We start from the raw sequence: 16,015 nt of genomic DNA on the forward strand, positions 1-16,015 counted from the left end.
ATGGCAGGCTATCTAAAATTTCCGAACTTTTGAAACTTGTAAATAGTTCTTTTCAAACGGTATACAAACCTGGAAAAATTTTATCGTTAGATGAATCTATGATGATGCATCTAGGGAGACTAAGTTTTCGGCAATTTATAAAATCAAAGAAAAATATGTACGGAATTAAATTCTATGAGCTTTGTACACATGTTGGCCATGCTCTCAATATAGACATATATAAAGGCAAAGTAACACATGAGGTGAGATGGAAACTCACAAACGCACGTTATATACACTCCGCCAAGGCATTTTCAAGTGCAAATCATCATTTCCTGAAGTGCAAATATTGTTGCAAGCAAAAAATAATAGAATTTATATCATATCGATGTCAGAACTGTGTAAATAAACCTCCACTTTGTTCTGGAGAGTGCTTCCGACAATGGCGCTTACCTCCTGAAGATCACAACAGCTCCAATTCGGATATGGAATCCTAAAAACATTCAATCACAATGAGGAACAGAAATATTGTATTTAGTTTTGTTATCACATATACTTACATACCATGAAGTTGTCGATTTAATTTATTAATTTTTTTATATGCAGACGAATAAAGATCTACTGTTAAATAAAAAATGTAATGAAACTACATATAATAAACCTTTTTTTCTCATGTATTCTATGAATGAATGCTATAGCATTCACGTAATCCTAGTTGAAAAATATGACCTATATTGTCGTGGATGCTATAACATTCATTTCATATAACAGTTAAAGTACGATGTTCTGACTACTCTTATAATATATGTATAATCAGATTTTGGATATTACAACTAGTTTCAAAAATACTTTGAAACTTTATTGACGTAAAATGGTTACAAATTTAATATTCAAAATATTGTCCATCGCTTACTACTACTTTTTCCCATCTTTCTGGCAATTCACGGATTCCCTTTGTGAAAAATTCGGTCGGTTTTGCCGCAATCCACGAATCGATCCATTTTTTGACTTCATCGTAATTACGGAAGTGCTGGTCAGCCAGGCCATGTTGCATCGATCGGAAGAGATAGTAATCGGATGGCGCAAGGTCTGGACTATACGGCGGGTGGGGTAGGACATCCCATTTGAGCGTTTCTAAGTATGTTTTGACCACTTGTGCAACATGTGGCCGAGCATTGTCATGTTGCAAAATAACTTTGTCGTGTCTATCGGCGTATTGCGGCCGTTTTTCTCGCAGTGCTCGGCTCAAACGCATCAATTGTCGTCGGTAGACATCCCCCGTAATCGTTTCATTCGGTTTCAGTAGCTCATAATACACAACACCCAGCTGGTCCCACCAGATACACAGCATAACCTTCAGGCCATGAATATTCTGCGCCGACGTCGATGTTGAAGCATGGCCAGGGTATCCATACGTTGCCCGACGTTTTGGATTGTCGTAATGGACCCACTTTTCATCGCCAGTCACAATTCGATGCAAAAAACCCTTTCTTTTGTGCCGTTGAAGCAGTTGTTCGCATGCCATAAAACGGCGTTCAACGTCTCTTGGCTTCAATTCATACGGCACCCAATGGCCTACCTTTCGGATCATTCCCATGGCTTTTAAACGTTTGGAAATGGTTGATTGATCAACTCCCAAAGTTTTTGCAACCTCTTCTTGCGTTTGAGCCGGATCTTGATCGAGCAATTCCTCCAATTCGGTATCCATGAACTTTGGCGGCGCACCCTCGCGTTCTTCGTCTTCCAAGCCAAAATCACCACTTTTAAAGCGTGCAAACCACTTCTGGCACGTTCGCTCAGATAGAGCATGCTCACCATAAACTTCCACCAAGATACGATGACTTTCGGCTGCTTTTTTCTTCATATTAAAATAATGAAGAAGAATTCCCCGCAAAAACACATTATTTGGCACGAAATTCGACATTTTCAAGTGTGGTAAAAATATTGTTGTTTACGCTTCAAATAAAAAACTTATACTGACGTTTGTGCCTTACGACAGTAGCTCTCCAATGAATGTTTGGAAATGTGGATCGATGGAATAATAATCAAGTTACGCCATCTGTTGTAAAACCGCACGAACTTATTCATAGTCCTATTACCTGTCTATTTTTGCAGCTCGCTGAAATTTTTAGTGTCCGCGAACGTGTTAAGTTCAAATACTTCCCAAAGACATGGAAAATTGCGGAAATCATTGTGATCCCAAAACCCAATAAAGACGCGACGTTTTCATCGTCGTGCCGACCAATAAGTCGACTGCCGATAATATAAAAAAAACACCAGTCTAACGGTTAGACGCGATAGAAGTGAAACCTTCCGTAAAACAAACTGAGAGAGAATAAGACGAAAGCAGCATTAGGAGCAAGATAATTATAGGTTCATTATAATATTGCTATAAAGTTCATATTTTATTTTCTTCATTTTATTATTATTCATCCTCAATGTTTTCAATTTCAACAAATGATACGAGTGGCTTATGATAGCTAAAATATGATACAAATGCTTTGGTTTCGATGTTGTCAACATGTCTTTGAAATACCGCGTCAATGGTTGTTTTTGATCGTGTTGTCGATTCAGTGCGATTGTTACACATTTTTAAATTGAATGTTGTATTGAGAACGTCAATTAAAGGAACCGCTGTGTCCAATGCAAAATTTACGTTAAAATCGCCACTTAAAATCATTGGAACTTTATTGTAATCTTTTCTAAGTATCCGCGATACTTCTGGTGTATACTTTATTAAATTTTCGTGAATGAATTCCGTGATGCTATTTATTGATTTTTTTTTTTGTCGATATTCACGACACTTTTCTGCATTATTTTTCGGCATAATTGCGGTAAATATTTAAAAATGAAAATATTTACGAATATAAAAATACACACGCGGTTGCTATTATGAGCGTCCCCAGCAAAACCTGCGTGGCCGAAACTCTAACACAATTACATTTTTTTGAATGTTACAAACACATATGCACGCAGGTTTTGCTGGGGCGTGACCGAAACTCTAACACAATTACACATATGCACTCGTATTTGTTTGAAAATCGACTTTTTTTTTTGGTTCTCCGTCACCTTTGGAAAATGTGTAAACAGTAAGCAAACTTTATTCATATATTTTTCCTCATTTTTGCATCAGTAAAATTAAACAAACGCCGTAGCCGAATGGGTTGGTGCGTGACTACTATTCAGAATTCACAGAGAGAACGTCAGTTCGAATCTCGGTGAAAACACCAAAATTAAGGAAAACTATTTTTCTAATAGCGCTCACCCCTCGGCAGGCAATGGCTAAACACCGAGTGTATTTCTGCCATGAAAAAAAGCTCCTCATAAACATATCATAAAATAAAAAAATAAAATAACTGTATAAAAAAAATTTTTTTCTTGTGATTCGAACCAAGGATTTTGGATCGGAAGCTCACATTGCTAGCCGTTCGGCTATCTCACCATGCTGTCGGCGCTGGCCTAAAAGTTATTTAGTTCGTCGCTACGTGTATATGTAATATTCGTAGCCAAGAGTGTCTCTTTTTTCGTTTCACTTTTTCTCAAATCACTCCCAACGATTCTAAAGAAGTTTTCACTTCAAAAATATTTGAGAAGCTACTCTTTGATCGCATAGAGCCCATTATAACAAAAATAAATTTAATTCCTCAACATCAGTTCGGATTTAAGCGAAAACATTCGACAATCCACCAAGTGCACAGAGTCACTCACAAACTTAATAAAGACTTCAACAATGAACAAGTATGCGTGGCTGTATATCTCGACGTAGCTAAAGCCTTTGACAAAGTATGGCACCCTGGATTACTGCACAAACTCCAATCTTGGTTGCCATATGACTACTTTCTAATGCTAAAAAGTTACATCCAAGATAGAAAATTTTATATTAAATATAACGACGCATGTTCATGCATTGATCCTATGAACGCAGGAAGTCCCCAAGGCAGTGTACTAGGACCCACTCTGTATCATATCTACACCGCAGACTTACCGGAACCGTCTTCAGGAAATAGCATGATTGCGACAGTTGCAGATGACACTGTACTAATGGCATCTCATAGAGACCCGAAAATAGCACAAACAAGCTTACAAAAAGACCTCAACAAAACACTTGACTGGTTCATAAAATGGAATATATAGTAGAAATTAATTAATGGCGACAAAACAACTCAAGTCAATTACACGAACAGAAAGGTAACCGTAGACTCATTAAAGATTGGAAACTCTGACGCGATTACTGATACGAAAGCTAAATACTTAGGCATTACAATTGACTCTAAACTAAACGGAAGAACCATATAATAAAAAAAGAACCGAAATTAAAAATCGTTTTCGACAACTCTACTCTCTGCTAGGACCTCAGTTAAAGCTCTCGCTGCAAAACAAAACCTTAATTTACAAAACGACAATTGCACAAATTTGGAAGTACTAAATTGGATGGTATGGAAGTTTGGGGCACAGCTTCTAAATCCAATTTGACAATACTGCAAAGTGCTCAGTCGAAGATACTTAGGACAATAACAAATGCACCATGGTATATACCAAACGCTGACATTCACCGCGACTTAAGCATCGACACAGTTGACGAAGCAATACAAATTGCGAGCAGCAGGCACATAAGCAGACTTCTGACGCACACAAATCTGACGATGAGGAAGCTTCCTGCTGAAGAAAAATTCAATAAGAAGAGACTAAAACGAAAAACTCCAATATACCTCTTGTAATATAATAATAAGAAATATGCTTATGTAATTACCTAAATTATTATAGTACATCTTTTACAAATATGCTACATATTTCTAAATGATCCTGAAGTGCAATGGCCTTACAGCATCACTTAACTATCAAAAAATCTCTAAAACAAATTCCTTACTGTTAATATATACAGGTGTAATATTTTTTTGGAAGCAATAAAAAAAAGTTTGGGTGAGTTTTATTAAGACGTTATCGAGATGGCGACCGCCGTGGGTTGGTGCGTGACTACCATTCGGAATTCACAGAAAGAACGTAGGTTTGAATCTCGGTGAGACACCAAAATCAAGAAAAACATTTTTCTAATAGCGGTCGCCCTTCGGCCGCCCAATGGCGAACCTCCGATTGTATTTCTGCCATGAAAAAGCTCCTCATAAAAATATCTGCCGTTCGGAGTCGGCTTGAAACTGTAGGTCCCTCCGTTTGTGGAACAACATCAAGTCGCACACCACAAATAGGAGGAGGAGCTCGGCCAATCACCCAAAAAGGGTGTACGCGCCAATTATATGCAGCGAGAGCTTTGACTGAGGTCCTAGCAGAGAGTAGAGTTGTCGAAAACGATTTTTAATTTCGGTTCTTTTTCTATTATATGGTTCTTCCGTTTAGTTTAGAGTCAATTGTAATGCCTAAGTATTTAGCTTTCGTATCAGTAATCGCGTCAGAGTTTCCAATCCTTAATGAGTCTATGGTTACCTTTCTGTTCGTGTAATTGACTTGAGTTGTTTTGTCGCCATTAATTTCTATATTCCATTTTATGAACCAGTCAAGTGTATATATATATAATACGGTTTTGAAAATTAACTTAGTCCAATTTTTTTAAATAGCAATAAAGTATGCAACATTGTTATGTTTGTACATAGTTATCTAATTCATTGAATATAAATCCGTAAAATTTTTAATGAAGCGACAGCGTTCTCGTCAAAATTTTTTGTGTATTTTATACTAGAAAAATGTCATTTGATTTTAATTACAAATTCTGGATTGAAACTAAAAAGGATGTTGAGGATATTGTAAAGAGACAAAATGTGCTGAAGAAGAAGAGCCCCATTACCAATCCATTGGTTACATATAGAATATTTTCTGAACTATACGTTTTGTACGTAGAACTTGTTAATAAGCTGAGCTATGTCTACAATTACACATTTCAAGTACAGAAGCGCGAAGTTGTTAGATCTTTAGTTCAATCAGCTGCTCGGCGATTAATTGAGTTAAAAAACGAGCTGAAGAACTTGGAACTAAGTGAATATGTTTACACTGATAAAGCTTTAATTGCTCGAAAATTGAATCCATATGACTTGGTTATATGGCGTTCTCCACAATTCCTGTATCGCCGTCCGCCCGAAATACAAAATATTGTGTATGAAAGGAGAATTTTTATGACTGAAGACGAGAAAATTGATGCTGAAATTAAGAGTAAGATATTTTTGGGTGGAGCAGTTACCCTAATACAAGCTCATGAAAGGGCTAGAAGTGCTCGAGTTTACAAGTCAGCTGTAAAATATGATAAGAACAAACTCAAAGTTATTCAAAGAAAAAAACCGAATTATACCTTTACACATAAATTTGACCAACCAATGAGCATACCTGTAAAAAGAACAATGTTTAGCGGAAACTTTGTAAAGCAAAATGAAGATTGTCAATATTTGCTGCAAGCAGACAATTTGGTGAGGAAATTGGAAAATGGTAAGCTCGTTTTATAGATACATCACGTTTTATGGCTTTTATAATAAAAAAATAATTTCGGCCTTAGAGATCGACGAAGATGAGTTTAACAGGCTACGTAATGAAGCAGCATTGAAAATTCAATTAGCGTGGAGGGCTCACAGAAGTAAGAAAATACTGAAGAAAAGACATATTTTTAAACAAACATTGTATGGTATGAGGACTAAAAAGAAATTGATAAAAACAAACCAGTACTTTGACTCCGTTCTCGAAACATATAAAAATGAGCTGTATAAGAAAAGACTCGATGAAGATTTTATTAGATTAATGTCTGATGAGAGAACTAGGCTATTGCAAGAAAGGTCTCCCTGGATAATGGAGGACATATCTGATCACATACGTGGATGGTTTCGGGAATTGTAATAGATATATTATTTACTTGCAAGAATAAATTTAATGTGATATATTATTGTAGCTATGATAAAGTTGGTGATTTTCATCCGTACCCAGATGCTTTAAAGTCGGGTACTGTATTGGTACTGATAGACGAAACATTTACTCCTGAGGAATTCAAGGAAAAGTTGAATGAAATGAATTTGTCTAAAGAGGAGAAGAAAAAAAGAGCTGAGAAAGCTAAACAGCAAAGAAAAAAGGAAAAGGACAAAATTAGAAAAGAAAAAATTAAAGAGGCTAAACGGCGTAAAAAAATGAAGGAGGCGGGCATTTACGACATAGCGGATAATTTAAAGACTAATAAAAATATAAGTAAGACTAAGTATTTTCTAAAACACACATGCTTCTGACTCTTATATATAGGATACATATCACACATAAATCCCTGCAGGAAAAAAACTTATGAGCTAAAATACTAGGTACCAGTTCACTTTCAGCTCAAACAGTTTGTGTTTTATCTTTTTTCCATGTTAGCAAACGGTATTTTTAATACGGCGATGTGCTACGAACTAGCCAAAAAATTCTAGTCCAACATGTCTCTAAAATAAATAGTTTAGACCAGCTAATATAAAATAAAAAAAAAATCGATTTCCTTCGATTCAAATTGGTTGAACATTCAAAAATTGAACTAAACACTAAAAATACATTAACTATTATAATGTATATCCAAAAATCCAAAAAAGCGGCATAGAAATTTTTATGTTCCACAGCGGTGGTAAACACGTTTTTTGCTCCACCCTGCTGTAGAATCTTGCCTAACCAATTTGTTCGTAATTACCGAAGTATAAAAATTATTTCTCTTGACGTTTTAAAACTTAAATTGAGTTAGTGGAACAATTGGCGCCTTCGGTTCGCCACTTTTCTACTCGCTATGTTTGGGCTCTGCTCCCTTGATGACAAATTTACATGTGAAAGCAAAAACAAAGTTATGGAGCAAGATTCGTCACTAGCGAGTATTTACCTCACCATATTCAATGCTGCCGGTTGGTGCATGCCGCTTCTACTAGATAGCGAAACGACAAGAGATGACTAAGGGTGAGTATTTAATTTTCCTTTTTACTATTATAATTTGTCATCAGAAATGTATATTTTCTTTATCGAAACCAAATGTTGGCTGACCTGCTACTTGGCACGGAAATAGAAGTTTGTTCATGCAACGAAGAAAAGAAATTCTTACTCTCATATTTTGGAGGACATAATAGCACATGGCTTCGCCTTAAGTTAAGTGAATTTTGTAAATTGTTTAAATATTTTATATATAGTAGGTCCTTCCACAACTCCGCATGCATTGGAAAGCAAAATGCGAACTTTGGTGTTTGCCTTCAAGTGTTCGTAGGTCCACGGTGGAAGAACTGGATCTTATCCATGAATCTTATATGGAGAAAATGGAAGAGATTTTTGGCAATAGCGTCCCTTAATGGGGGCACTGTGCAAGTAAAAGCACTGTTAGAGTCATACGTTTCGCTACTAGCAGCAACTCAACACCTCGTAACATCCTACCATTTAACAGCACCAACATATAATAACCAAAAAAAAGTAAAGTGCCCACGAAGTCAGCACGAACACCACCGTCCTTATATCCATCACAGATACATTACAAAACTTCTTCGTACACGCTTGCCTTATCCACAAAAATCAGTTCATCTGCACACAGTTACTCAGGGTTTAACCATCTATCGACATATTCACAGCAATCATCATACCTACTCCTAACACCATTCTTACCTACAGCAGTATCCCTACAACCCCCTCCACTATCTTCCTAAGCAGCTACATCTCCACCACCGCATCAGCCACACATCCATCATCACTATCCTCTCAAATTGAGTCTCCACAATCAGACCCAAGAGTTTGCAGGAAAACAGCCCGATAAAGATATTATGAAGATAAATTTGAACCGAAAAAGAGAAAGTATGAAGAAAAAAAGATATATCACGTGTTAGGTGCACGTATAGAGGTGCTAAAAAACTCCCTTCAAAAATAATATATTTTTATGTATGTATGTTACATATTTAACTTTATTTCAAGTTTTACTTAATTCAAGACGTTATTTTTTATTTTTACAATGAATATGATTTGTTTATATAGCTTAATAAAATTAGATCTTTGTGATATATAATGCATGCATTTTTTGTTTTGGTTTCTTAAATCTTATTATTCTCTTGCAATATCCAAACAATACATTACTCATATTACCATTTGCATGCTGATTGCCTTCAAGGGTCTTATATTCCAGCAAATTTTCATGGCCTTCGTTGTGGGTAATTTCAATATTTAAATCATCAAATATATATATACCATATACTGAATGCATGCGGTATTTGAGGTCATCCAGATATGAGGCTATAACTTCCCGAAACCTTTATTGTTCTTTTTGCTTTTTTTCAGATAAGACATGGAAGACTCCAACTTAACTCAAGAAATGAAGAGACATGCAGTTATCGCCGCTATATGTGCAAATCATACTGATTTAGAAACCTTAAATTGGAAGCATCAGACAGCGATGCAGAATCTGATAGAGAAAGATTCTGCGGAAGATTTTTAGATCTTTGAACGTTGGCGATGGCGAAGGTCGCAGGCGATGGAATGATCAGCTGTATGAGATTTACGACGGCACAGACGTAGCGAAGCGAATAAAGATCCAGCGGCTACGTTGGCTGGGTCATGTCGTCCGAATGGATACAAACGCTCCGGCTCTGAAAGTATTCGATGCGGTACCAGCTGGTGGTAGCAGAGGAAGAGAAAGGAATGCTCTGCATTGAAGAGATCAGGTGGACAAGGACTTGGCTTCACTTGGTGTGCCCAACGGTCGCCGGTTAGCACAAGAAAGAAACGACTGGCGCGCTTTGTTAAACTCGGCCAAAATTGCGTAAGCGGTTATCGCGCAAATCAAGAAGAAGAACTTGGCTCTGCGCGAGGCGCATTTATTCATGGTGATATCACTACACCAGTAGATATATTTTTTTTCGTCTTGAATGTTGGGATGTGAGCAGGAAATGAAATGACGAAAAACCGTTATCTTTTACTAGTACTCTACTTTCTTTTGTCGTGACATCTGTACTTTGTACAAAACGTTGTTGTTAGTCTAGTGCCGTCAGCTTTAATTGATTCGCCTTGGCTCTGCGTAAGGAAGCTTTTCCAGCCTGGCGTGATTGGCACCGCAATTTTTATGAGTTAAGTTAAGAGTGTGTAGTCGTTTCTGAAGAACAAATTTTTAGGCGAATAGGTGTACCTACTTAAAATAGTTTTTGATTTCTGAAAGCTTTGGATAAGATTATAAAAAACCGTAACAACATATACGAGTACTATAAGAGATTTGTTAAAAAAATAAGATGAAGGTTTCAAATTTTGGGGCATAAATAAGACAAGTGTTTTGCGCGTTCGACGATTTTCTATAATCTGGAGTTTCATGCGCAGATATTCCAACCAGGGCACTACTAATTGCAGTCCTACGCCAACCCATTCGGCTAAGACGACCGCTCTAAAAATAAGAAAAAATATATACATATTTAATATTTTAGAGGATTTAAAGATTTTATTTAACACTGACGATTCAGGACTAGTGTCTAATAGTCACTAGTGTTTAGTGGTTGTTTTCTGAATCCAGTCATTCGATTTATGTAGACCTTTCTTGTGGTCAATTTGAAGGCAAATATGTAATTGGCTTATCTCTTGCAGTAAACATTGAAAAAACAATAAAACAATACTCTATTGACTGGAAATTAATTGATGAATATCTAAATAAAAATCATGAAGCAATAAAGGAATGGGTTACAGAGGGAGAGCTGGCAATTCTGCATAGGGAGCTAAGAGCTTTGGTAGATGAATATATGTGGTGAGTAAATTGTTTTTCTATTTTCATATAACTTTTTTACGTTGACGACCTTAGGGGATGAATACAGAACTCCTAAGGTTCTGTGCTTAGATTTGTTAATTAAATAAATTGAAGAAACAGAAGAAAACCGATTACTTAATATTTTGCAGTATAATAATAATTATGATAATATATCTTGTTTATGGCATGGGACCCAAAATTGGCTAAAGTTATTAACAGAAAAAAATTTCGTTAAAGTTGGCGCATTACCAGATTAGATTGCAACATATTCGTAACATTTTTAACAAGACATTTTGCGGAACATTGTTAATTATTTCAATAATTTAATATCAAAAAATTAAACACAAAACGAGTGTTGATGATAAATTAGGCAAATAATGCCACTTGATGTCTTAACATATGTATGTACATACAATACATATACATATGCTTTTATTCCAAGCTTCCAACAAAACTATGCTAATTAGTATACACAAATGTATACAGTAGGTCTGTTTTTATGCGGCTTTTTTTTATGCGATTTTGAAATAGTGCGGTTTTTTTTTTAATTACAAAATGCATGTCGACCTATCGGGAATTGTACATATAAACAAGATTCTAAACCAGCTAAGCAAAAACTCATCACAGATTACATCAGAAATGCTAACCCTACAAGTATGGAACCGCCTGCATAACTATCTAGATCAGACGTGTACATTTCCTAAAGTGACGAAAGTGATTTTACGCCAAATCCTAAACGAACGCGCAACATGTGGGTATTGTCTGATTCTATTTCTGACTTAAATTTATTTTTCGATTCTGACGTTTCTTAAATAAAGATATAATTTTCAAAAATACAATATTTTGCTTATGCGATTTTATTTAATTATTTCAGATTCATGCGGTCTATGGAACGTATCTATAGTTATAATATGGGACTAGTGCCCTTTTTTATGCGATTTTATTGCATTATTTCAGATTTATGCGATTTTAGCATTTGAAACGTATCTATAGTTTTACTATAGAACTAGTAGCTTTTTTTATGCTGTTTTTTTATGCTGTTTCTTGCGGAACGTATCTACCGCATAAAAACAGAACCTACTGTATATGTAATATAATATATTTATTTGTAATATAAAAAGATTTAAGTTCATTTATTTTATATTTTTTTAACAAGGTAGCACTTAGTATTGGTAATTTTAATTATATGAGTACAATATAAAAAGATTTTAGGTTGATTTATTTCATTATTCTTGACACTCGATTGCTTCACGACGCGGCGGCTTAACGACTGCTTAACGACTTCTTTACTGCGCGGCTACTTAACAACTTCCCATATGCTGTACTAGTACACGCTCAGCCAACCACTGTTGCATACAACATATTATATAGAACTCACTATGTTGTCCAAAGCCAAAATTCTAAGCCGTGCGAATGCAAAAAAAAAAAGTTCAAGTGCCTTCGAGTTACACGATTAATTGGTTCCGTGTAAGTGGAAACTCAGATTTAAAGTCTTATATATGTATTTTCAATTTTTAAGAGTAGAAAGCAAAAGGTTTCTACAGATAACTTAGTTATGTTAATAAATATTTGATAAATAAATATAGATAGATACAGGGTGGGCCATATAGCGTTTGCTTTTTGAACCACCTATTTTTGTGAGAATGGTAACACAAATGACATGTCAAATGTGTTCATAATTTACTTAAAGGTTTGACATTTACGAAATGGGACGCTATACGCTTGAACAAAATTGGGGAATATTGAAAACCTATTTCCAAAGTGGTGAGTCTTTTTCTTCTTCCGCGGTTACAGTAAATGGCGAGCGTTATCGTGACATGCTCAACGAGTTTTTGTTTCCAAAAATTGAAGGGGATGACATGGACGACATTTGGTTTCAACAGGACGGTGCAATTTGTCACACTGCCAAAGTTACACTCGAACTTTTGGTTAGCGTTGAATTCCGATATCAAGTGGCCGCCTCGGAGCTGTGATTTAAGCCCGTTGGACTATTTTTTGTGGGGAGCCGTTAAGGAAAAATGCTATGCGAACCATCCAGAGACGATTGATGCTTTAAAACACGAAATCGAAGTTGCCATTTATGAAATTGGAGCCCAAATAATCGAAAATGTGCTTAAAAATTGGGTTGATCGAATGGCCTACTGTAAAGCCAGTCGTGGCAGTCATTTGAACGATATTATTTTTTATTCATAAATGACAATGTTCAATCTTCAAAATAAAAAAAAAAGTTTGAAAAATTATTGATTAGTTTGTTTTTTATAGCCGATTCAAAAAGCAAATTTTACATGGCCCACCCTATATTTTGCCCTTTTTATGAAAATTGGTAAACAACGGTCTAACTTAATTACCGTATATCTCGAGGGATACGTGTACATTCATAGGCGTAAACGGATCGTCCATGACTCTTTTAATCTAAAATATTATACTTGTAACATACAAGAACAACAAATTCATTTATAAGTGCAAGATTTCTAGGAGCAAAGTACGTTCACGCGCCTGAAAAAATTCTAAATCTAAAATTGAACAAATTACTGACGACCACTCGAAAATAGCCAACATGCAAATATTTCTTATAACTTAGAACTATTTGCCAGTTTGCCAATATGTGAATTTTATATATTTACGCGTTCTAGTTTATATACGTCGGATGGTTCTAGGTGTAGCACTCCACGCAAGTGGGGAAAGTTACTGATCGCCATTCACTTGGGAGTCTAGGATTGGTTGTGCGCTGGGTTAGGGACCCGCCACTTAAAAATCCCCTCCAATTAAAAGATATACAAAGCCTCGGATGAGAACTACCTTTACTGATGACGACCCCTGCCAACGAAATAAGAAATATTATTTGAGGGCATGCATTTGGAATGTCCGGTCCCTTGGAACGTTTATATGAGTGCTGCCCCCGCCACGACATAAAAATCGTGCTTGGGAACTTCAACGCCAGGGTGGGCAAGAAGGGAATTTTTTGTCCCACAATCGGAAAATTCAGCTTGCTCAACGAAACATCCGGAAACGGACAGAGGCTGATCGACTTCGCCGGGGCCCGAAACATGGTAGTCTGCAGCACCAGATTCCTGCATAAGAAGATACACCAAGCTACCTGGCTGTCTCCTGATCGAAAAACGTGAAACCAAATCCATCATGTTGTGATAGATGGAAGACACGCTTCTAGTGTATTAGATGTACGTACGATCCGAGGACCCAACATCGACTTGGATATTTACCTCGTTGCAGTCAAAAAATGTACATCTACCTACGCAAAGAATGTTCGACATTGAAAAGCTGCAATCACAACAGACAGCAAAAAGATTCGCCACTCGACTCTCCCTCCTGCTCTCAGAAAGTACTGCCCCACAAACCGGCATACACGAGCAATGGAGCAACATTTCTCGTTCTCTACGTACCGCCGCCGAAGAAGAAATCGGAGTCCGGCGAGCCCGAAAAAACAGTTGGTGCGACGAGGAATGTCTTGATGGCGCGGAAAGAAAAGATGCTGCCTATAGAGCCATGTGGGATCGCTACCGAGAGCTAAGAAAGGAAAGATACATATATCCGACAGAAGAATCGAGAGTCCGAAATACATGAGTGGGAGGAGCTTGAGATGCTGGCCAATAGGAACAACGCCCGAAAATTCTACCAGAAAGTTCGGTGGTTTACAGAAGGTTTTAAGACCGAGGCGTTTTCCTGTAAGAACAGAGACGGCGACCTGGTGACTGACATCCAGAGCATACGTAAATTATGGAGGGAACACTTCTCGAACCTGCTAAATACTGATAGCTGCGCATGTCACAGAGAATGTTAAGATCATGATACCCCAATCGTTGACGATGGAATTGTCGTTCCGTTACCCGACCATGACGAGATGGGAATAGCGATAAACATGGCAGCGAGGAGCTGGTAAGGTGCATGCATCAGCTTCTATGCAAAATATGGTCGGATGAAAGCATACCTGCCGATTGGCATTTAAGTGAGCTCTGCCCAATCCATAAGAAGGGTGATCCTAAAATCTGTGCCCATTACCGCGGGATTAGTCTTTTAAATATCGCCTATAAGGTTCTAGCGAGCGTATTGTGTGAAAGGCTGAAGCCCAGCGTCAACCAACTGATTGGACCTTATCAGTGTGGCTTTAGACCTGGAAAGTCTATCATCGACCAAATATTCATAATACGCCAAATTTTGGAAAAGCCCCATGAAAGGAGAATCGACACACACCATCTTTTCGTCGATTTCAAAGATGCATTCGACTGTACGCATACACCGCGATGTCTGAATTTGATATCTTCGCAAAACTAATACGGCTATGCAATACGACGTTGCTCAACACCAGCAGCGCCGTCAGAATTGGGAAGGACCTCTCCGAGCCGTTTGATACCAAACAAGGTTTTAGACAGGGTGACTCGCTGTCGTGTGACTTCTTTAACCTCATGTTGGAGAGGATCGTACGAGCCGCAGAACTTAATCAATATTTTATAAGAGCGTAAAATTGTTGACGTATGCCGATGATGTTGACATTATCGGTCTTAACAACCGCGCTGTTACTTCTACCTTCTCCAAACTGGATAAAGAGGCAAAGCGAATGGGTCTGGTGGTGAACGTGGACAAAACGAAGTACCTCCTGTCTTCAAACAAACAGTCGGCGCACTCGCGTATCGGCACCCACGTCACTGTTGACAGTTATAATTTCAAGGTTGTAAAAGACTTCGTATATTTAGGAACCAGCATTAACACCGATAACAATGTCAGCCTTGAAATCCAACGTAGAGTGTCTTTCTGCCAACAAGAGCTACTTTGGACTAAATAAGAAACGGAGCAGTAAAGTCCTCTCTCGACGAACAAAACTAACACTCTACAAGGCTCTTATCATGCCCGTCCTAACGTATGGCGCAGAAGCTTGGACGATGACAACATTCGATGAAGTGACGCTTTGTGCGTTTGAGAGAAAGATTCTGCGTAATATTTTTGGACCTTTACACGTTGGCAATGGCAAATATCTCAGGCAATGGAACGGTGAGCTTTACGACGACATAGACGTAGCGCAGCGAATAAAGTTCCAGCATCTACGTTGGTTGGGTCATGTCGTCCGAATGGATACAAACGCTGCGACTCTGAAAGTACTCGATGCGGAACCAGCAGAGGAAGAGAAAGACCTTCTCTGCGTTGGAAAGATCAGGTGGAGAAGGACTTGGCTTCACTTGGTGTGTCCAACGGGCGCCGGTTAGCACAAGAAAGAAACGACTGGCGCGCTTCGTTAAACTCGGCCAAAATCGCGTAAGCCCATTGCCAAAATCGTGCCAATTAAGAGGAAGAAGATATATATGCACCCCTTTATGAACATATGAAAAA

The 16,015-nt window shown here is 37.5% G+C and overlaps 1 protein-coding gene across 2 annotated transcripts in view; it reads left to right on the forward strand.

The window, feature by feature from the left end:
• The first annotated feature begins 5,635 nt into the window (after positions 1-5,635).
• The window catches only part of LOC128861198 (IQ and AAA domain-containing protein 1-like), a 217,174-nt gene continuing 206,794 nt past the window's right edge, over positions 5,636-16,015 (forward strand). For both annotated transcript variants that reach the window (XM_054099149.1, XM_054099150.1), the window contains exons 1-4: positions 5,636-6,408; positions 6,476-6,806; positions 6,863-7,152; positions 10,519-10,675. In XM_054099149.1, the coding sequence (XP_053955124.1) occupies positions 5,676-6,408; positions 6,476-6,806; positions 6,863-7,152; positions 10,519-10,675 (1,511 nt within the window). In that variant the 5' untranslated portion in view covers positions 5,636-5,675. The remainder of the gene's footprint in view (positions 6,409-6,475; positions 6,807-6,862; positions 7,153-10,518; positions 10,676-16,015) is intronic.

The sequence above is a fragment of the Anastrepha ludens genome, chromosome 4 (assembly GCF_028408465.1).
Source record: "Anastrepha ludens isolate Willacy chromosome 4, idAnaLude1.1, whole genome shotgun sequence".
Lineage (NCBI taxonomy): Eukaryota > Metazoa > Arthropoda > Insecta > Diptera > Tephritidae > Anastrepha > Anastrepha ludens.